At 42.3% G+C, this 24,656-nt stretch overlaps 1 protein-coding gene across 2 annotated transcripts in view; it reads right to left on the reverse strand.

Moving 5' to 3' along the window:
* CLCN2 (chloride voltage-gated channel 2) overlaps nucleotides 1–24,656 on the reverse strand; it is a 436,625-nt gene that overhangs the window by 195,913 nt on the left and 216,056 nt on the right. For both annotated transcript variants that reach the window (XM_069212988.1, XM_069212987.1), the window contains exons 3-4: nucleotides 20,703–20,834; nucleotides 3,434–3,562 (exon numbers count right to left, since the gene is read on the reverse strand). In XM_069212988.1, the coding sequence (XP_069069089.1) occupies nucleotides 3,434–3,562; nucleotides 20,703–20,834 (261 nt within the window). The remainder of the gene's footprint in view (nucleotides 1–3,433; nucleotides 3,563–20,702; nucleotides 20,835–24,656) is intronic.

The raw sequence follows: 24,656 nt of genomic DNA on the forward strand, positions 1-24,656 counted from the left end.
TCTGCTGATTGAGCCAGCATTTCAAAATATTTGTATATTTTCTTTGAATCAGAGTTATAGCCAGGGATACGTAAAAACTGATAAAAGTCAGCAAAGATGTTAGTACAATCAGCTTCAGTGGTAATTTTGTGACCGCCCTCAATCTGGAGACAGGGACTTTAGAAAGCTGCTTTCTATTTTTAAGATAAATTGTTAACAGCTTTCCAGCCTGAGTCTGGTCTTTATATTATTTGGCTTTAATCTTCTGAAAAAAAACCTTCATATTACTCTGTGAACCTATTATTATAAGCAATCTTTGCAGGGATCAGACATTTAAAGTTACTGTGCTAACCGTACAAGGTCAATAACTTTAGTTTGTTTGCCAATAGGATTTATGCAAAACATATCTTGTAAGCTCGGCCAAGTATGATTTGACTAATTTGTACGAAACGCAGCTGTTAAGAATAGTGATGCCAGCTCTATGATTGTTACCAAAGAACTCATAGGTAAATTTTACTTTTAAATATCCATTTAAATATCATCCTTTCATAAGTATGCTATAAATCAAAAGAAAAGAGAAGAGGCACATGATACAATATAAATGTGAGCCCTATCTCTCATGATATGATGCATCCCCAAAGAGCTCTGAAATAACGCAGTCTCTTTACTTGGACCCTTGGTTATGAGGCAAGAAAGAAATCCCTGAAGGATACATTTGCAATGTGGCATGTTTTTCACAAGCCTTCTACTTAAAGCATGTCTGCAGACTTCTCATCTAGTGTTGAGTCAATCGTCTATTTAAAATCCTTCCCACTTCCCCTCCCCTGCAATATTCAACAACTCACAAGGAACTTTTGTACATTACGTGAGGAACATGGGGCTACACTTGGCAGCTCCATAAAGTTGGATATTACACAACAAGATCCCATTCAGCTCCATAAAGAATTTCTTTCCATCTAAGCAAATTGTTTGTCTAACGTTTTTGTATCTAAAGAGATATGGCTGAGAAACTCCTCCCAACATCTATAATGACAAGCTTTGAAGTAGAAATGCCAATGACCCACAGGATTTAGAATTTGGTTGGTTCAATGTCAATACATTAGATTTGCCATATTAAGGATATGGAAGGTTTAATCCTTTGCGATTAAGCAAGTACTCTTGCAAGTTATGGGCTCCTCTAACCCCATGATGTCGCAGGCCATCAGCATAAGTCCCGTGACATTAAGTCTCGTAGTGGTCATGGTTTATTCGGAAGGTATTAACATTGGTCCTCACGTTAATCACACTGTGAAATTTCAAATGGTACCAAACAAGAATATGTAGTAAATAGATATTCAGCAGGAAAGGGAGGAAAGAAGACAAACATTATGTTGCTTGGCCACAGACATTATCTGATGAAAAACTGGGGTTGAAGCAACAGACAAGACCCCAGTGATGGTTCCTATCATGCAACTCATAACAGAGAACAATGTTCCTGATAAATGTAAAAGTAAAAATCAGCAACATAAATATGTATTTTAAAGTAAGCAGATTACATTTTCAGTCATTGTGATGATTTTATTTAGCCTAGCACTAACAAACGAATGTCTCTAGTCATAGATTCAGGTGTCAAAATGTAAACACCTGCAAAAGTTAGACATATGTCTCAGTATTGCATCCCAGACCATCAGCCTGCCTTAGGAGCACCTTCTATTTCATTAACTTTCTAGAGATCTACAACCTCTCTCATTTTCCCAGGATGATCATTAGTCATGGTTCTATTTGTGTAAGTCTTTCTTGGAAATCTGTTTCACTCCACCATAGTGGATCGCTGGTCCAATAAATTAATGCATTAAACAAGAATATATTTAAGTCTCTCTGCCTGTGTTAGTGAGCAAAGGCCTTCGTTCTAGGCCCAGATCAAGGGCTCTTTATAGATGTAATGATGTACAAGCTGTCACATTCAGCATTTTAGGCAGAAATAAGTTTCTTTCATTCACCTCATGCTGACTGTAAAGCCAGACATTATTTCCCTTTCCAATATCTTCCATCTCCTCAACATTATGTTTTAGGTAAATAACTTCCCTTTTCATTTTCCCACTCTGGTAAATAACATCTGATAGTTGTCCACCCTAGATTCCGATCTGCATCCCTCCTGACCTCAGATAAAGGGATTCCTCTTTCTCGAGGCACAAGTTACTCCTTTCAGTGTGGCCAAATTTGTAAGCTTCAATACCAAGTCACCCAGACGTGATGTTCCCACTCCCTTCCATGCCATAAAGGTCGATTTCATGGGCACCATTCACTGCTCTTCTACCAAAAACATCCTTAAACATATTGTTTTGTTTTAATCCATTCCTGCAAGTCTACAATTAAACTATTTATTTTCACTGCTACCTTCCAAAGTAAACCCTCAATTCTTAATAGGGTTCATGGGCACATGTTTGTAGCTCACGGTTTCTTTATCACACTTCCAACAGATGTTCGAGTCTACTAGCCATAGGACCCAATTTAGAGCTTGTGAGGCTTTCTCATGCAAAGTGCGTCCACAAGTAAAACAATTTACGGAAGGTACCAGCAAACCACATTTCACCATGAAAGTTTGATTTTCTCAAATTTTCATGGATTTTTTAGTGAAAAAAATGACGCTATTCAAAAATCAGGATTTAGTACCCCGAGAAACAAATCTGGCCTGAAAGGTTGGCTAACCTTGTTAAACCGTGAGATTTATGCTGTGCAATGTGATCATCAATATCCACTGTGTGAACATATGCAGACCTTCAACTAAGACAAAGAGCTGGCAACAAGGTATTGATTTTGGGCTTAGAGTCTCAGACATGGGTATGATAATGACACATTTGACAATTTTACTCCAGTGGTCTGACAGGAACGACTTGAAAGCTGTACAGTGCATTGTCAGATTACTGTGCAGAATCCCTTTAATAAAGCTCATCTAAGGATCCATTGTCCTAAGTTCTCCTGCATGAACTGTCAAAGAAAAAAGGTAAAAAGGGACTCAATCGCTCGTAATAATAACTCTTTTTGCTCTAACTGGCACACAGCTTATGTGAATCTCTGTTTCAATGGACTGACTGTTCCAGGACCGCAGCCAAACAATGGAGTCTGTGGGACAGAGTTACAAAGCCCAAAACAGACAAGTGGACTGAAACAGATTAGAAAATAGTTGACCTAAGAGTGTACAATTCCCTGATGAAATGATCAGGAAGTGACGTGGTGCGGGAAGTCATTTTGGAATTAAGAGCTCAGACTCAGAACAAGTTATAATGAGTGCAGCTAGTGAAGCATCACAAAGATTGCTATAAGGTGTATACTCTAAAGTTATGACATGGACCTATGCTAGACATCCCTATGCAAACAGTCAGGGGGCAAGGGGATGCCTACCTATTCTAAAAACCTAGAAGTCGCCCTGCCACTTCTATCACCATTAGCACAACCTTCTCCCGCAACCACCTACCCACGGCCTGAGGAGCAAGGATCTGCGTGAATCCTGCGGAGAAGGTGATGAGGACCACAGGGTACGTGACCCAGGCCATGTACTGCAGAAAGATGTTGGCATCAAGGCCTCTGTACATCCACTTCTGGGCTGCAAGGAAACAAAAGGTGGAAATGCATCAGTGGTGAAAGACACATAGGCAAGTGCCAACAAGTCAAGCAACAACCCTACTTCATTTTTGCATAAATCTCACATCCATTGGCTCACCAGCTAAGGATCTGTTTTTATTAACTAGAAGAGAACATGCACTCTGTGATTAAATTATCCAAACGTCGGGTTCAAGCTGAACGTCAGAACCAATAGGTCCAGTTCTCATATCATGTCAAACATTGGCGCTCATTTTCAAAAAGATGCACCTGGGCGTTCATTATCAAGGTAGTTTGACTCTATACAAGCTTGTGCTATACTTCCATAGAAGCCTTTTATTTTTTTTCAAGCATAGCAATGCAAAAGTACAATAAATATATATAAAGCATACCTACATTTAGAGTTTGTCAAATGGTGAACAGAATGATACAAAGTCAACTCATCTTAAGGAGACTTCAACCCCATTTCATTTTAAAAACCGGGCACTGCACCTTACGTCAAGCGAAGGTATTCCTATCAATTTCCTTAGTTTAAGAAAGTTCTTGGCCTGTCTCTTCCTTCATAACTCACTTTCAGAGGACATACACCAACCACGTAACTCAGCCTCATGTGTGTACATCAGCCAAATAACTTGGCCTAATATATCTACATGTGACATCCTGGGTCAGCCCCACTCCAAAGCCACATCCCTTCCACCTGTCATCATTGCTAGTGCACAAAAAGTCAACTTACACCTGGCCCAGTCATGGTCATCCACATATGTCAAAAGTGACACTCGGTGGGGTCACACTTATCTCTCCTCCAAGGACGGCAGAGAGATGAGCACATACTCTCTCCTCAGAAGGTCAGGATATCACTGCATGCTCTCCACTAATTAGAGCCAGGAACTGTCAACTCTACAGTAATTTGAGCTAGGAATCTTCTAAGCAGCACTAATATTAGCTAGGAACCTAGTATGAACAAAGAATCTTCTACTCTCCACTAATATGAACTAAGAATCTTCTACTGTCCACTAACATGAGGTAGGAATCTTCTACTCTCCACTACCACGAGGTAGGTGTCATCTACTCTCCACTAACATGAGGTAGGAATCTTCTACTCTCCACTAACATGAGGTAGGAATCTTCTACTCTCCACTAACATGAGGTAGTAATCTTATACTCTCCACTAACAGGAGGTGGGAATCTTTAGCCAATGCCATGAGGGAGAAAGCATCCACTCTCCACTAACATGAGCCAGGAATCTTCTGCTGTCCACCAACATGAGGTAGGAACCTTCTACTCTCCACTAACATGAGGTAGGTATCATATACTCTCCACTAACATGAGGTAGGAATCTTCTACTCTCCACTACCATGAGGTAGGTATCATCTGCTCTCCACTAACATGAGGTAGGAATATTCTAATTGCCACTAACATGAGGTAATAATCTTCTACTCTCCATTAGCATGAGGTTGGAATCACCTACTCTCCACTAATATGAGGTAGGAATCATCCACTCATATGAACTATTCACCAGAAATCTTCTACTCCCCAATAATATCAGTTCGAAGTCTTCTACTTTTTGCTAATATGAAGTAGAAATTGTCTACTCTCCACTAATATAAGCCCGAAATCTACTCACCACTAATGTATTGTACCTCACATCACATGGTAACTTTAGACCCTATCTCTCTATGCCGACATTGCAACTCCAACATAATCTCATGGGTAATCTGACTTACTTTTTGTTCTCAAACATTAAACTAGTATTGAGAAAGTGAACAGGTCGGCCATTTTTATAAGCAAAACTACTTCACAGACTGTTGGGTTTGTCTGTGTTGTTCTGTGTATGTGTCATACTGTGAATGCGAGAATAAGCCAATGGTCTCTAAACAGACCCAAAAAGGAGGGCCAGTGGATTGTGATATTCCGAACCAGACTATGGGCTTCAATGTTGCTCTCATGGAAGTCGTTTGATCCCAGCACTTTAAACATTGAACTACACAGGCTTTGTAGAAATCTACATTTTGGGATAGAAATGAGTGGATAATTTCAAGTGGTTAATTAAACTACTTCTCATCACAGGAAGTCTAAAGTCTGAGATTACAATTTTAATTAAGTCTAAGCCGTTCCTTTTATAAGCATTGAATTTTGATTTAATTTTATTTCCTTATAATCACCTTAAGGGTTTTCTGCATGTGCAAGGTGCATTTTTGAGGTCAATAAGTGGACGAACTAGTTTTCTAATATCATTAGTAACGTGAGATCAAACCACCATGTGTAGAAAGCCGACTCTTTATATGATATATCAAAATGAGATATATTGTGTAAAAAGTCCAGGGGTTCCCTTACTAGTGGACAGTGGCTTTCTCTAGCTAAGCAGGACCCCAGTGACTGTGTTCTCTCCTCTCGATTTGGCTGTTGGTACATCTTTATTCCCACAATTGGCATACTGGTGCACCCATGGAAGTCCCTAGTATATGGTACTTCGGTACCTAGGGCACTGGGGCACCAGGGGTCCCCGATAGCATATATTATGCCACCCATGGGAGCCCATGCAAAATGTGTCTGCAAGCCTGCTGTTGCAGCCTGTGTGAAAGGGTGCATGCACTCTTTCACTACCAAACTTGACCAATGAACTTAGACATTATAAGTCACCCCTCTGGTAGGTCCTTCAGCCCAAGGGCAGGGTGCATGTCTCTAAGTGTTGGGGTACCCCTGCATAAGCAGGGTGGCCCCACAGACGCCAGGCCAATTCCTGGACTCTGTAAGTACGGGGAAACCATTTTAAGGTATGTAGTAGACACTGGTCAACATGAGTGGTCCAACTACATAATGGCTACTCAGAACCTAGGCATGGTTGGTATCAAACATGCTGGACTCATGCAACTACATTGATTCCAGTGTAAGTTGTATGATACCATGTACACTGGGGGTTCCTTAAATGATCCCCCAGTTCTGCCTGTGCAGGCTTTCCGGGGTCCAGGTGCTAACCCATGTTGTTGCTGACCCCAGGCACTGTACTGCCCCCCATGCTGATGAGCCAGGCTCAGGCCAGAGTAGCAGAACAAAGGACTTCCTGCAAGGGAGAGGTGTGACCACCTCTCCCTGTGCATTAGGTGTCTAAGGGCTGGGGTGGGTGGCCACTGAGCATCGCCAGACTGCTTTGAAGGGCAGATTTGGTGCCCTCCTTGCATAATTCGGTTTTCACCTGTCCAGGAACCCCTGGTTCCTGCTCTGGCATGAAACTGCACAAACCCACCTGAATACCCCCCCCCCCCCTGTCCAGCTCCTTCCCTAGGGCGGTGCCCAGAGCTCTGCCAGGTAGCCACTTGATTCTGCCATCTAGGAAACAAGATAGGCAGAGGCCCCCGGGAGCATCTGGTTGGTTAGACCAGGTAGATGACGTCCCTGACCCCCTCTGATAGGTAGGTCACCACAGAGAGTGGACACCCTTTTAGGGTTACTTAAGGGCTCCCTCTGGGGTGGGTTCTCAGATTCGTCTAGCAAGGCCCTACAAGGAACTCTCTGCAAGACATCTACTGCTCCTGGCCTCTGGAACCGCTGCTGGTCTGCAGTGGAACCGAACAAGTATGCTTCTGGCGGGAAGGCTCCCACTGCAACATTGTTTCTCTTACTCCTGCCAGGCGTCTGCAATATCCATGGCTGTGCATCCTCCAGGGTCACAAGGACTCTGTTTGCACCAAAAAAGTAGAAGGAATCTACCTTGGGTAAAGGAGTCACTCCCCTGATAATCACAGGCACCTCAAGACATCGTCGGTCGGTTGGTGGGGTCTGCTGTCTCTGGACATTCAAAGATCCTGAAATACAGGAGGTGAGTCTGCAGCGTCCTCTGGGTCCTGCTTGTCGTCCATCCAAGTTGGTAGACTGTAGGCCTGTGCTCCTGCCACTAGACTGAAACTCCTGTGCACCGCAGCTGTTGCACTTGCCAAGGCTTGTTGACTCTTCAGCTGCCAAGAAGCCCAGCCTCCAGCACTTTGCAATTCCAAGACCAGCTCCTGCGACTTCTGTTTTTCTGTGCTGTGACTCCGGTTATTCTTCCTGCGTGTTGAGGGCCAGCCCTGACTCTCCCTCCTGGGTAGTCTCCTGGACCTTGCTGGTCCCCATAACTTTGCCAACTCTTCTGCAACTCCTGTGTGCATTTGCTTGTGCAGGTTGGTGACCTGGCTGGTCACTGACCCTCCTGAAATCTGGGGACCATTGAGGTACAGCTCATAGGTGACTCCTGGGCTCGTCTGCAGCCCCTGGACCCCGCAGCTGGCCTTCTTCCTTCACCAACTTGCAGGCACTTCATCTTCAGGAGGGTGGGCATTGCCACCTACACCACCTGGGCACCTCCATGGGTGCTGGACTCTGACCCCTTCCTCTGCAGGTCCCCCACATCCGGAATCTGTCCCTGGGTTCCAGGGGCCTTGTCCATGGGTCGTGTCAGCAGCTGGACAATCAGAGGCATTGACACTCTTCAGTGAGAGTCGTCTTCACCCCATGCATCCGGGTCTCTGGGTGTGGGTACTCTGGTCTTCTAGGTATCCCTGGGTAGGGCACTCTCCAACCTTCCACTTGCCTGCTGGTTTCCTCGGGGTCCACTGGGAAGCATGCTGTATTTCACAAACACCAACCACTACTCCCTGTGTTAGCCTATGGACGATTGGGTGGGCACCTGGTCACTGATGACACCTGACATACTTACCTCTGGTGTTTTCATCTTCCCCCAGCTCCTAGCTAACCACAATACTTACCTTGGTTGGGTCACTGTTTCACAATCCACTTTTTTATTGTACATGGTTTACCCCACCCCCTCCCCCCCATAGCCCATAGGGCCCTGTGTATTTTTATGCTATTTCTGATGGTTATGATGTGTATATACTGTGTGTAATATCTCCAAAGGGAGATATACCAATGTCAGTATAGTAGTAGTGCTGTAATAAAGTATCCTTTATTTTTGCAACACTTGTGTGGTTCTTTCTTGTGAGTGATTTACTGTCTGACTACTGTGGTTTTGCAAGTGCCTTACATTCCTTCTGGATAAGCATTAGCTGCTTGCCTCGTCTACCCCTAGAGAGCTTCTGCTATCTGGACACCTATTCACTATCACTAAAAGTTGCCTGGACTCAGTATTGGGTGTCACACCATAGGTGTGCACCATAAACTGAGCCAGCCTCCTACAAGGTCCAATAGTTATATCTAATACGATGGTCACATGGAACAGATGTATCCACAGATCTACCCAGCCATGACATACAATCACAATGGGGTGTAGGAGTAAAGCAACTGACCAATCACAGGGCCTATGTTCAATATCAAAGCAGTGCATTATTCAGATGCCATAATACCAGGGATGACTTTAGAGTTAGAGGAGCCTGGTGCGACCATCTTTTATGGCACCTGCCCCCAATAACCTCCATTGCCATGAATTTCCTCACTACCATCTTCCAACAGTTACATTCATTTCTCCGCAGCCTTTTTCTCACATGCTTTTCTTTTGTTTTATGGCTCTACTCATACCAACCCTAGGGTGTCAGAGCACTTTACTCCATATACACATTATGGAGAGGAAATCAATCCTCTCTGTGTAAATCATTCTACAAGAAATGTTACACAAGAGAATGAGGAATACGTTCTGTGATCTGCATGGTATATGCTCTTTGCAGCAGGCACATTAACCATCTGTGCTACACTAGAATGAGTTAAAACTTCCACTAGACAAAACCTCTCTCTTTAGCAGAAACATTAACCACCTGCGATATCTTGCTATTGTTGCCTGAAACTGCTGGACACAAGGAAACAGCTGGTGCTTTTAAAACCAAAATGTATTTCTGAACACAGCGCCTCTCCCGAGGTCAGAGGCAGGTGCAGCTGCACCGGTCGCACCACCCTAGATCGGTCCTGCATAATACATTGTGGCCTTAATTACGACCCTGGCGGGCTTCTGACCGCCACGGCCTGACTGCTTTGGCGGCAGTCAGACTGCCACATTATGACCGTGGTGATTCAGCCACATTCAGGCTGCCAACACCACCAATTTCCCTCCACTGGAGGGACTGGCGTCCTAATCCGCCGGGGCAGCGTTGCACGCAGCGCTGCCCTGGGGATTATGAGCCCCCTCTCTGCCAGGTTTAAGCTGATGGAGATGGGGTGCAGGAGGCCGTAAGGGGGCCCCTGCACTGCCAATGCACTTGGCATGGGCAGTGCACGGGCCACCCTGGACAGCCCGTTGCGCTTTTCACTGTCTACTAGGCAGACAGTGAAAAGCGTGACGGGTACTGTTGCACCCTACGCACTGCAACATTGCCACCGGCTCAATTATGAGCCGGCGTCAATGCTGTGGGATGTTCCCCGCTGGGCCAGCGGCTAACTTGCTAACGCGCAGACGCCTCTTCCTACATTATGGTGCTTCACAGTCACAGTCAATGACTGGGCCTGACGCAAGCAACTTCTTGTCCATTCAATCCATGGTCCTAGCAAGGCCATGCTACTTTCTTTTAGTGCCAGGTAAGTATGGTAGAAATCAAGGAATGTCCTGTGACCAGGCAGTGCCAGGGCACTACCTCTTCTGTACTCCTGCACCCTAGCCAAGCCATGCTCATGAACCATGCCCAGGGGCAGCCTGGTGACCTCACTCAAACCAAAGGGCATCTTTTGGCAAAGGGAGGGACCAGGGGTTTAAGGAGTCAAATCTGAAGGGAAGGAGGAAACACTCGAGGTAAAGGGGGGACCCTTTAGCAAGAGGATGAACACTAGGGTGAAAGCTTAAAAAAGATAAGTTTAATAAGAAGAATTAAAAGATTAGACGTCATATAAATAAAAACTAATATCGAGACACATTATGCATAAGAGAAAAAATACAAGTTTAAAAAAACACAGGGTGTCAGAAAAGGCTCGATTCTTGGACTCTGGCAACAAGTGAGCTTCTCCACAAGGGATTTACTGTAAATTATCCTCATTTCTTTTTCCTTTCAGTTCTTTTCCTGGTATCTCCCCCACCTTTCACGGAGCTCAGTGTGCGTGTCTCGGCACCTTGGAAGCATTTTCAATAAACTGCTGCAAATCCGCGGCTGTCAATCCGGCCCATGACTCATGGGGAGAGCAGAATAGAACTGGAAAAAGGGAGAGTGGGGAGGAGGAGAGGGGGAGGGAGAACTGCGGCTCCCGAAATGAAAAAAGGAAACAAACACTTATTAAAGGGAAAGAAATCTGAAATTGAGCGTGAAATGGGCTGAGAACACCCGGCGCAGCCCCGGACGCTTGTGTGATGTGAGGGCGGATTCATCTGGACAGCAGCGTGACTCATCCTAGAGGAGACATGAGAGGAGGGAAGAAGGCGAGGGGTCGGAGAGGGAACCGAGGTGGAGGGATGGTGAGACAGCGAAGACAGGAGAGGTTAAACCCAAGAGTAAGAGGAAAGGACCGCACGATGAGGGAGTAAAAGGAAACAAGCTTTGCAATGCAATGGGTCTCGCATATTTCGAACAAGTTAATTGACATCTTTCCACAACAGCTCACAGGAGCAAAAACAAAAATAAACATGAGTAGAAACTGAGAAAAGACGACTTGGCAAAATAAAGTAAAGTTAGGTCTAAAAAATAAAACTTTGCAATTCTGTTTGTCCTGCTGGGCACTAGAAGTTAAAAAGAACAAAATAGTACCTTGATCACGTAGGGAGCAGCCGACGGGCAAAAATTAAGTTGCATCAATTAGTGCTTGATCCCTGCTCCACACAGAGAAATGAAATGATGCAAGAAATGCCTTGAGTTACGATGCTATAAAGAAGAGTGTCACGCAAACCAACAAATGGTGGGCGACAGGCGGGCTCCAAGCCCCTTATTGAACACAACAGACTCTCACATGTGAGGCACTTGCGTAAGCACACGCACTCGAATGCTCGACCAAAAAAAAAAAAAAAAGAGAAATAAAGTATGGACATAAGAGGAAAGGATGAATGATGGTGGCACAAGACCATGGCAAAATGAATGAAGGGAGATCAGAAATGAAGGGGATAAAAAGGAAGTTGGGGCCAAGAGGCCTGAAAGTGTTTGAGGAAATGAGAGGTGAGAGCCGGCAGGGATAACCGGAATGAGTTGTAAAGAAACCCTTGGGTGAACGCTGTGCTTGATAAAATGATTTAATATAACATCAGCAGGTAAAGGGTGGGGGAGGGGTAAGAGGCTACTTTCATTGAAAGAGCAAAAATTCTAAAGTATAAGGCTTCAAGCTCTTATCATATGAAATTCAGCAAAAATATTTTTTAAAAAACACCTGTAAAACCAATACCACACCAATCAAAATAATACCCTGCAGGATACATATCAAGTTCAAAACTGTAGCAGAACGGATGACCCAGCCAATAATACTGCGTTGGTACCCCACCTAGAAACACTGCTCGTAGGGTTGGCACTAGGATGGTGGCCAAACGTAGGTTAGCACTATACAGTACACACCCCTAGATTGAAGACCAAAACTTTATGGGTGTGAGCCCTTTTTGAATAGGTTTTCGAAGGGCCTTGGTCATAGATGGCAACTTTAGGGGTGTAGGAGAATTGGGTTTTTCTTTGTTTTAAGTGGAAATAACCAGCCACCCTTGTCGAGGGTTTAACGCAGTCTCTGGCAACTTGTGACCTATTAGTTAATATACAGTTCATTGCGCAGACTCACTAGTATCTTTGACCTGTGCTTGATATGAGAGGTCAATACATGTTTACAAATTTTTTAAAACATAAGATAAGCTCATTGGTTCTTTGCACCCATTAAGAACAGCTGGGTTGACCAACAAGAAGCTCCCAAAACTAAGAAATTAGAAATTTGCTGATTAAACAGAATGAGGCAGTAGACAGAAAAGGTAGAAGGCAACAGTTTTGCAGGAAAGAACACTTGCAATCAATAATGTGCCTCAATGTGTTTTCTCTTAGTGCTAGGCGCCGTTCGAGGATTAAGTTGGACAGATGGAAGAGTGCAGTCTACATTATGGGCCACCTGTTTATGTTGGAGTATCATTGCATACTTAATAAGTCAGGTAGAGGACATTAAACAATGCCCAAAGAATCCCATGGAGATGACCAAGGAGCGGAGAAAACAGGCAATGTGCCTAAATTTGCACAAGGATTGTTGCATTTTGCCCAAAATGGAGTTGTGCAGAATAAACAGAAGAGAGTGCCTTCCCATGATGAAAGGTGACATTAAGAAGTCAGAAATGTAGTATCTATTTAGGAATGTTGTTAAAAAACTCATGTTTTCCACACCGCTACCAGGGTCGAATGAGCATAAAAACCTTAAGCCAAGCTTCTAGACCTGAGCACAGGTTTGGGGCGAGTGGCCATCACTTTCAGGCAGAACGTAAGACCACATAGCTCAACACAATCCCCACGCCTGGTGGAGAAAAAGGTCTGTCCGGCCCTGCAAGTAACATTTTGATCTCGTAGGAACACCTTTATGGTCTGACTGCAAAAAAACCTTTGTATCGTAGCCTGAAAGAATAGCTCAGCTGTGATAAAAAATGATGAGGTATGGCTAATTCGAAAAAGAAATTATTAATTTTGATTGTAGTGAAGAAATAAACCACAGTGCAAACCATTGCAGATTCCAGATTAGAGGATCCAACAGCATGAATTGAAGCTGGAATAATTAGTGTCTGAGAATCTCCATCCTGATGAAGTTCTCAATTAGTCACTGTCCCACACTGAGATGTTGGCGAGAAGGAGGACTTAACTTCCTTGCAAGGAGCTGGACTGCACTTGCCAACAATCGCCTGTTCCCCTGAAGTCATGGACACCTGTCAGTCGGGCCCGGCTTTAGGGTGGTGCGACCGGTGCACCCGCACCTGGCTCTGACTTTGGTGGGCAAGACGCAATGCTTAAAAATAACTTGTGGGTTTAAAAGGAGGTGGATTTCCTTGTGTGTCCAGCAGTTTTCAGTCAACAATAAAAAATGTCAAGATAACTCTGGTGATGAATGTTCCGGAGGTGAGAGATCGGAATATTGTCTAGTGGCAGTTATATCTCATCATAGTGGCAAGGGGGGTTAATGTGCTTGCTGCAAAGAAAGTGTACCATGCAGATCACCGAACTGTGTGTGAGTGAACTATGAATGGCACTATAAAAAAAGTGAAATGTATGCCAGAGAGGGGCTATGGAGAGGTTTGGGCACTGCTGCATAGTGGTAGTGAGGCAATTTGTGGAGAAAGAGGTTAAGGGGAGGTGCCAAAAAATATTGTCGCAGCAGGCGCCACCTGCATTAAACCCGGCGCTGTGCCATAAGGAACAAGGTCACAATACCGTAGTTCATTGCCCAGAAGGAAGCAGTAGGAGCATCTAGCTTGCTAGACTGCTGCATCACAAGCAACATGAGTGCATGCATGCACCATCTAAGCCTCTGTAGGTTCCTTTAAACGACTATCAGTCCCACAGGGGAAGTGCCACCAGAGGGGGGATGCTTAATAAGTAAAATATGAAGACAAAATAGTTTAATAAATGTAAGGTACCAACATTTTCCTTAGGAGCCGTGAGCCAGCCAGGTTCCTTGGTTTGCCAGATACCAATGCTCCTTAGTTTGGAATCCATCATTGGCCACTTTCCTCCCTTGGCCGCATCTAAGGACCCTATTTACCTTTAGCAGGTTCTTTTTCATTCGTGCTCCCTGTACTTTGGCCTGTTTTCCCATCTGTCACTTCCTCCTCCTTTCTCCTCTCTCTTCTCTCTCTTGATCCTGGTCAAACTCTGATGATGAAAAGTAAACCTGTCCTGGATAAAGAGAGCAGGGCCACTACCTGCAACCACATGCACAAGGTAGCACTACCATGGATTCTGGTCCTGCTGGCTGAAGGAGGTCACCTTGATTTAGAAACCATGTTTCTAGCCCTTACAGTTTCACATATATTGCTAATTAAATGCACAGTCAGGTCTGATTCCAACCTGGCCAGTTCCTAGCTGGAACTGGTTCCCCTTCTGACTGCAGTGGGTGCCCTGGGTCTACTAACCAGTTAAATATTTCAACACAATTGGTCACATCTTTCATATAGGTCCATATAGAAAAACTCACCCTTGAGAGTAAATAGTGGGTGTGCCGTGGCACTATTTTCAGGTATATACTTACAGGGTGATCCAATTACCCTAGCAATGATATGGGTATATGTACAGTGTTCAGAAACATGATCTCTTGGGAAGATTAAGAATTAGCTTAAATTGGCCTCTCTAAAGTTTAACTAGGTACTTGGAATCGACAAACTAAATTTGTCATTAAGATGCTCTGCACAGGAGGTTATAGTACTCAACTTGAATTGTAAGAATCAAGGCGCTATAATTCAGCAGAGTGCAGATGCATCTATATTTTAATGCAAATGAATAGAAAAAGTTATCCCATCATTTGGCAAAATACAAATGTTCCTTATTGGTGAACAGTATACACATTCACTCTTCACCCGTTCCTATTGAAAGCATATTCACCAACGATTATTTTTTTCTTGCAGGAAAGCATAGGGACAGATTTTTTTTTTTTATAAACACTGTCCCTGCTAACTTCTGTAAAAAAAAAAACAAATTGTATAAACCATACAATAAAAGATTTAGCTTAAAGCAAGTCTAACAGGCACTGTAAGATTCAAGATATCAGGTCTTAAAAATAGAAGTGAAATGTTTGTGATTTTCCTGTATTACTAGATCTCGATTTAGTGACTACATTCAAAACAGTGTCTGTAAAAAATTGCAGGTGAGCAACTGTCTTTGAGGAGGACTTTTACAATGGAGTTGAAGATAAAGGGCTAGTGAGAAAATTCCTCATCGACCCATCAACTGGGGACATTGATACTGTCTGGGCAAAGATATCATCTCAAAGGCACTAGTTCAATTCCTGAAGTTGATGAGTTAAATTTTGCTAAGCATCTGAAGTTGTCTGAGACCAGGTGTCACATTTGTTTTAGCAATGTGTAAGCCAGAAACACTATATTAAATTTTAATGAAAACTACAAGTTATGCAGCAGATTTTGGAATATGCTGCAAGCGCAGTTCCACAGTTATTCAGAGAATGCCGTGGCCACTAAATTTCATATAGGTCTGTGTGTATATATGTGTATATATATATATATATATATATATATATATATATATATATATATATATATATATATATATATATATATATACACACACACACACCCACACACATATACTTATTAAAAAAAGAGAATCATGCTGCACTTGATGAACTGATACAATATATATGTTTATTTCACATACAGGCAACTGATCGACGTGTTTTGACCTGAAGGTCTTGTTCACGGTTGGCTAGTCCTTCTTTCACATCATTATTTATTCCTTTATGTCCCACTGACCTATCATGAGGTACTCTGGGACATGTAGTTTATGACTCTGCAGTGTCAGCAATGGAAGCAACTGACCTCTTCCAACCATGCCCTGCAGTGTCCGCAATGGATATGATTCGCCTGTCCTCATCCTGCTCTGCGGTGTTGGCATTATAGAAACATCCCTCAACAGTATCAACTCTACTTTTTTCACTCTGATTAGCTTAGCTGCTCTCATCTTAATTCTATGACACCCAAGCTTAGCCCCAGTGACAATTAAAGATTTGAAAATGGGATCAAAAGCGGTAAGAGCTGCCCTTCTGTTCACAGAATTGCCCATTTTGTGGGTGAAAGCTACCACCACCAGCCTTTTGTTTCCTTTCTTAAAGCAATGTCTTCATTTAGTGCCCCTTTACTCAAGACATATTAAAGTCTTGGCTGTAGCATGATCACTTTATACCTCATTTAGTGCATGGGTTCCCTATCTTGCAACTCCGGCTCAAAGTAGCTCCTCAGCCACCATCTTACGATAAGTCTTAGTTTACCTAGAATTGATGTTCTCTTCTGAAGCTAAGGGGACACATTTCCCTCCCCTAATAAGATGAGTGCACCTCTTACAGAATCTCATCTACCTCTAAATGAGCTAGAACAGGCTTACTGAAAAATAGTGCCCCTACCCTGTTCCAGCGGTGGCTGGCACAAATATCAGCCACAACAGTGATAGGAGAAAACAAAAAAAATCCCTCACCATTCCTGCCGACTCCTGCTGCCTCGCTGGTCGCTCCTCTTCTTGTGGCATCCCAGCATTCACTGGGGCACAGGCTCCCCAGCAATCCTGACGCTGCTTTCATGTTAAACCTAGCATGAAAACAGCATCAGGATTGGTCGGAGTGGATTGGACTGCTGCTCAGACACTGCCCTGGGGTATGTGCAGTTTCTCCAGCCTGGCTGTTCAACACAGCCGGGCTGGAGAAACCTAAGTGTGCATGTGTGTTTGGCTGGCCCGAGAAGGCTGGCCAAACACTCATGTGCACTTAGGTGAGCTCTCTCCTCCTTGCCCCTATCCCCTCGCACTTCCCATGGCCAAGCCCCACCCCTCCCTGCACTGGTGGCTGAGCCAGCAGATGTAAAATAAAACAATAGTGTAGCTATTGTTTTATTTTTCATCTCCTGGCTCTTGGCCAGAGGTGCGACACCCCTCCATCATTGCGGAGGAGCCGCCCCTGCCCTATTCCTCTCTGGAGACTAAAAACTCTCTTTCCCACACTGTACGCAGGTTAATGCTGGGTCTATTCTAAGTGGTTCAAAGTTTGCCACTTGTGAAAAACTTGAGCCGTGAATGATTTCCACAGATGGTTTGGTCAGAAAATAGTTCTGCCACAAAAGTAGGTTTTAATCCTGCTTTTTTCTTAAATTTCTCTATCTTCGTGACGATACTGACTTAAAAAAAACTTCACAAAGCTGGCAGAATTCAATTTGGCAAATTTCACTAATCCCCCTTTTGTAATTTCCCAAGGCACAGAAATCCATAACCAAATTACCAAATTCCTTTTTGAGTATTTTACTTGATTTGTTTACATTCTGCATTACAAACATTTAATTAGTTGATCTGAGTCAGTTCAGCCTTCTGTCAGGTACAAGAAATACATATCAGCAATACAATCATTATCAAAAACTCAGAATGGCCCATCTATTACTTCAATAAACTCCTTTCTTTTAGATATTATTCCTCACCAGATTACGGACTTTTACTTGGATCTGCTGGCTGATTCATGCCACATTACAGGATTGGACTCACATGATGGCTGTTCTACCTGGAAACCCTCAGTCCTAATAACCAGCCGCATTCCCAGCATGGAAGGCCATAACACTCTTCATAGATTATGTGCCTCATTTAGATAAATAGAGCTTGATTTAGATATTGGCCGGCGAGTTACTGCGTCACCATGGTGACGGATATCCCATTCGCCACTATCTAAATCCCATTATATCCAATGTGATTTAGATATTGGCGGATGGGATATCTGTCACTGTTGTGACGTAGTAACACGTCCGCCAATATCTAAATCAGGCCCATAATAATTTCACTGACTAGTGATGCTAGTATCACATTCACTTGCATTTTAGCCAATCTTTCCTCAAACAGACTTGCTTGACTTTATTAAGGTAAGGGAATCTCTTGCATAATTTTAATTCATAGCTTGAATGCTCATATGAATTAAAAGACCAATCCCAAGTTCAGCGCTTGAATACAGATCTCTCCATGTCAGTACGGTTAGTGAAGGAACAGAGCTGGATGCAATCCCAGGAACCATGGACAAGTACACACGCCACACTCAATGGCGTTAAGGAGAAAGATAGCAACTCCTCACGCCGCGGTGAGCATCACAATAGGGACAACCCACTCTCTCCAAACCACCCAACAACACCAAATATGATTCGGGAAGCAAATCTCACTTTGACGAATCTATTCAGGGAAGGATAAAAACCAGAGACCCAACTCTGCCAAAAGCAACAGTAAGTCAAGGAAGCAGTGAAGACTGCACTTTACCAATTTCCAGAATCACACCACAACAGGACACAAACACGCTATGGACAATACTGGTATAACTGAACACTTAGGAAAGGGCAAGCCTTGGATTGTGATGGGCATCAAAACTATAAATATTCCTCCATATCCGGGACTATCCATTCAATAAGCACTGAATATATGCATCTCACTGCCTGTTCTTTGAACCTGTTTTAAGAAGTAGGCATAAGTGGCTTGCTCAAGATTATTTGGGTCCATTAATACGTCTGACCTCGAAAAAGTTACTATTCTACGGATTTTATGGTTTCCTACATCATTTGCCTCCTCACAAAAGAAGATATTAAATGAGGGTGCTTATTATAAAAATCATTCCTGATACTTGAAGTTGTGAAGATGAATGTTGAAAGTTGCCTTGACGCTTTAACAGTGGGCACATCTAAAAAACTGAATGAAGCTCACTATGGTAAACATTATTTAAAAAAGGTCAGGACCACTAGAAAAATCTTGATTTTAATTTATAATTTGTACTCAATAAAACACTTTAAAATCACATTAGCTCAAAGACCAGAATCTGGCCTGGACTGCAAAATGTCCCTCTCTACATCTGTTTCTATAGTAATGTTCTTCATAAATTGTCAACAGAGGGCCAGGGCAGCTAAAGTAACCTTTAGGGCTCAGATCTAGTTGAACGTGCCGTGCCTATCCCACAGCCGAACACATCTGTGATGCCAAAACATACTCTTTCGTACAGCGGCACCTATTGTCTACTGGTAGCAAAACATCAAAGAAATGATCATAGAGACAATGGGAAACAGCACACAATGTTTGTCAGGGGCTACCTGTCCTTTATTGCCAAAGATTGTATTTGGCTTTGTGTGCTGACCACAGCCAATACTGCCTCTTTCCTTTTAAAGAATGTAAAACTTCAGTTCTCCTGTACTAAAAGAGCTTTCTTTTGTTACCAAATTAGCCAGTTATTTGCTTATAACATCTAGAAAATAATTTCTTTAGAAAGCCCTGAAGAAAGCTGTCATTTTTTAAAGTATACTTTTTAAAAAGTGTGTTAAAGGTAGAACATCAGCCAAGGTTGCATTCAGGGCAGCCCACCAACACAGCACTGTGAAGGCCATATAGCCATATTCAGTGCATTATTTGATGGTGTTGCTGTACACAAGCATTACATTTTATGTATCAGTACGGTCAATTGTATATCTATGGAAAAGCTATGCTAGTCTACATTATGCTGCATGTGGGTGCTGTAGGAGTTTTGGCTGTCTGTGCTGTATTTTTTTATGTTTAACCTCTTTATGACATTCTATACCCCTCTTACAATAATTATTTTATAGCTAACAAACACAAAATGTGTGAAAGCATGTTGTGGCCTCTTCACCTAGATTTAGTCTTGGATCTAACAAAAATTGTTTTACACAATACCCAAAAACATAATTTCTTCTCGCAAGTGAAGAAAGTTATCTGTTATGCTGAATCTAAATCTATTTGAGAACCATGCCTTGGCAACTGTTACCACGGTTGGAGGATGCTAAAACTGTCCATTTCTATGGAGACAAGAGTCGGTGCAGTTATTTGCAATCATATTATTATCTAAAGCTCCAAGGGAGGGTCAAACCTTTACTGAAAGAGCACGATGGAGAAGTCATTGCTAGAGACTGCGTGTGCTCTACTCGGTCTACTGTACTTCTGTTAGAAGGAGCTGTTGAACAACGTATTAGTGGGCTACAACTTGCGCAAAGTACTGCTTCCATGCTTGTGTTTGGAATCTAAAAGGACAGTTATAAACATTACTTTATGGAAACCACATTGGGTCCCATCGCTCAAAGGATTCAAGGTAAACCTTCAGCTTTGGTAGACAGTCAATTTAGACAAGCACAGAAATGCACAAGAAAAACAATGTATGCCCAGAAACAATCAGATGTTTTATGATCAGCTAAAAGTGGGATGCTTTCATGCTTAGCCATAAGTATGCAAAGCTGGGAAGTGGGTCCTTCTCACATAGCTCTGCTAACCTCTAGATTATCTTAGCATCTGAGATCATATTGGTGACTCTTTACCTAACATTCACAGTAAGATGTTGTTGAAACACTGCTAAGTTGGTCTATTTTCTTGTAAATGAGCTGGATCTCATGTTCAGTCTCCCCTGACAGCTTGCTCTAGCTGGCTACAGTGAGGCTTATTGTAATACAACTCAAGTACATGAAATTCATATGGTCATCACATGGAGCACTTGAACTGGACATGTTTAAGTTTGCACTACTGCTGGAGAGGACGCCTTCAAGGGTCCTATCATCCCTCACTCGCTTTCACCTTGCAAACAGGTAGCAATGGCAAAGTCCATGACCCAGCTCACTAGCGCCATCAACAGGCCAAGGAGAATCAAGAATATCCAGTCTTCACCCACTCGGGAGATCAGGAACTTCTGGCACCGGACAGCACAGACTGAAAAAGAAAAAAATACAATGAAGGACAGAAAGTGTAGGTTGAGAGTCAAGAGAGAAGGATTCATATAAAACAAGCATGTAATCTACAGCCACATGAGAAAGACAATGCATCACAACCACTTTAAACTGTACACCAACTACATTTCCAAGAAAGCAATGGACACCGTAACAACCCAGACACCACAAAAAGATAGAAAACATACACGTGCAGCAACAACAAACACTATACCACACAGAAATTCTCCGCAAACCCGCAACAACCATCCCAGAAGATGCAGCTCAAAGAAGCACATAAAGAAGAACAGAAACCACTTCTAAAATATTAATCTTGGCAAGCAAACATACAGCCACAACTACACCTAAAGAAAGCATGCAAGTAGAAAACCCAAGTGTAACATGTGAATCTAAACTAGAGGAGTGGTAGCACATTATCAAACCACAACAACCACAGAACTAATAATAGGAGGAAGCACATTCCACAACAGCAGACGTGAAAACTATTACCATGACAGAAAACAAGTCACACACTTGTACAAGAACTTCACTCAAATCATACACCTACCAACAAAAATTAATCATAAAAGATAGAAAAAACATCAAGAACAACCACAACAATAACACATAGAAGAGAATATCCAGGCACTAGCTTTAGGCCATAAAACTGCACCTACAAACCCTGACAAAGGAAAATAAACGTCCCAACATCTCTGAAAACTATTCTCATGAGAGAAAAAGTAATTTACAATAGCAAGGAACATCAACGCTATATTATCAGAGGAATTACATTGTACAAAAGTAACACCCAGGAAACAACACCAATGAGGACAAATACCCTATTCACACACACTTCAAAGGTCTCTGGAAAGATGCTTATAAAAGTCATATAGAAAACATATAAAAAAGTGACATGCTCCCCATATTAAATCTACAAACAAAAACACACCACCACTATAAAATACACCAAAGAAATGTAGAAACCACACATTCAATGAACAACCATAAACCAAGAGAGCAACCACCCATATTTATAATAAAGCACATTCATAATCACATTCCAACTGTTTAAAATATATGTTAAAAGCAAAGTGTACATACATCTCAACCATTGAATCATCACTAATAAGACCACGTTTCAATAACAAAGGATGCACAAAAACACATTACATTCAAAGCAACAAATACACTACACCTGCAAGACTGAAATCATTCCTTGATATCCAAAAATTAATAGTACAGAAATGCTCAGCTAGCAGAGCAACAACTCATGGTTCACATCTAAAAACGTCAAGAACAGTCACTAATGTAGCAATGAAAAACGAGCATTTGCAATGCAATGGGACTCGCATTTATTGAGTTAGAGCTATTAGCGCTGTAAATTCCTAACAGGACTTTGCATGCCACATAAACTGAAATGAAAAGTAAAACAGTTGACATAAGTGAGCCGATTCAAAGCGCCATGAGCGTGAAGGAGAGACACAAAAGGAAAAAGAAGTTCACCCACAGTCAAACGTATCGGCAATCGTGCAATTATCCATGTAACAGGGGGCAGTCTGCAAGGCGGTAACAAAACCGTACCAAGGAGGGGCAAACGCATAGCATTTACAAATGATAACAAAGGACTTTTGAAAGGCAAGCCCATGAATGAGTGAAAGTGATGGGTGTGCGGTGGGCGTGGTTAAATGCCCACAGTACTTGCAACAGGTCAAAGCGCTTGGGCGCGCAACCTAAATAGCTGGAAATGTACAACAATGTTCCCTAATGCAATATAAATAACAAAGCAAAAATTAGTTGCTGTTCACATTGAACAGAGCAGCAGTGAATATGATCTCTAAGGTGCCTCTCGTGATGTCGAAAAAAACAGAGGTTACAGAGAGGGAGGGTCGAATTCTTGCCGTATAAGTATATACTCCTAATCACAAAAAACACACCAGAACTGCAAACAACAAATCCTCTGAATCTTTCTGTGCTGAATATAAACAGCTACAAGATGATACAGGATCCAAAATGGCAACACCAGATTCAACTTTAAACCCTTTGTAGGAGAAGCTGTAAATATCTTAAGTGTGTAAAATCGATGTACATTACATGAATAAATTGTATAATGAAGGGATTCAATTCATTTGGCAATAAATGAAAAAAAACTTATTATTCTATTATTTTTTTAACTAACCATACAAAAACAAAGCAGTACATCGGATCTTGTCAACAAGTCTTGTGAAAGACTAGTGATGAGCAATGAGTGATATAACATGCTCCATTGGTGATGGCAATTAGCATAGAGTGGAAAGTATAGACGATGGAAATGTGTTAAAAGGTTTACAAGATGTAGAAGGCCCTTCTTGTGACGTAGTTCTCTTGAGGGATACAGGGAAGATTTAAGTACGTGGTCACTTCAGGATTTCCAACTTTAATTGATGTCAGTGGTACATATCAAGTTCCATGCACCACATTTTTGTAGGTCATTCAACTTGCTTAGGATCAGATCTCAGTTTTGGAAGATCTAAGATTAAGGCTGTTATTTAGCGTTCACTCATCAACAGCACAGAGAGTAGTCAAGTCTTGGCAAGCTGTGCTCGTTCAGGTTTCCCAGTTTTAGGACAAGGTGTTATCATCATTGTAGTCAAGTTAAAGGACTACATCCGGTTTGATATGGGAGTTTACAGCTTGCTGACGGAGGCGTTAACAGTTCTGCATGCTGCAATGGATTCTTAGTTTCCAGCATTTTAAAATTATTAAATTCTCCATAAAAGTGTTCAATACTACTTAAAAAGCAATCACCCACAACAATCCCACCTCTGAGATCTATTTTAAACATTTCAGAATATCACCTCACAGGATGCTGAAGAGACAAACAGGTTATGCTCTATGACAATCTACTGTCCAGAGTACACAAAACAAAAAAATTAAAACATTTAAAAAAAATGCTACGGATGCTGTAAACAGCCCATCCAAAAAGGCTGAGGGCTGGATGGAATCTCCATGGACCTCTATAAGGAGAGCACAGCGTGTGTGCACCACTCCGAAATACTAGTATAAGGTGAGCTTGTAAAGCTGGTCCCACTCAATCCAGGCATTCAGTTATTAACATTTCAGTTCTTAAAAAGGGTAAATAGCCAGGATGCAAAATGTTATCATCCTTTTACTTTAAAAGATTTAACAATGAAAATTATTGGAATGATCATTCTTGACAGGCTGTTGCTATGAACATCTGAGAGTAATATTCTATCGGAAGTGCAGTATTTATTCATCTCGGTCTGGGAATACCAGACCTGCGCCTTAACCTCCATCTGCTGGTTAGTAAATACCAAGTTGCCAAGCATAGTTCACTTCACTTAGCATTTACTGCTCTGTCCTACACTTTTGAAAGTGTAAATGAGTCAAATGTATGGGACCTTCTAAGTACAATCTTCTTGATGAGGGCTTGGCAGACTTTCTACGTGCACCTTACATTGATCTTTCCATCAGATCTGAGGAGGCTAGACCATGTACGGATTCCTTTTCTATTTTTCAAGGTGTTTGCCAAAGCTGTATCCTGGCCTCAATTCGGTTCTTGCTCTATATTAATGATCTGGAATAAGTTCTATCTGAGGTGGGACTTGACATGTCAACTGTGAATAATAAATCTATTCCAGTGCTTTTATATGCAGATGATGCTGTCCTTTTGGTGAGAACATCAAACGGACTTAAGATTTTTCTGGTTGCCGTTCTGGTCTTCGTGAAGAGTTTGAATTCAGGAACCAACTGTTTCACAACCGTTATTATGACATGTGACCCTAAAATGTGAAGAGCCGTCATCTGTGTATTAACGATAGACCCATAA

Source organism: Pleurodeles waltl, chromosome 11, assembly GCF_031143425.1.
Source record: "Pleurodeles waltl isolate 20211129_DDA chromosome 11, aPleWal1.hap1.20221129, whole genome shotgun sequence".
In the NCBI taxonomy this organism is placed as follows: domain Eukaryota; kingdom Metazoa; phylum Chordata; class Amphibia; order Caudata; family Salamandridae; genus Pleurodeles; species Pleurodeles waltl.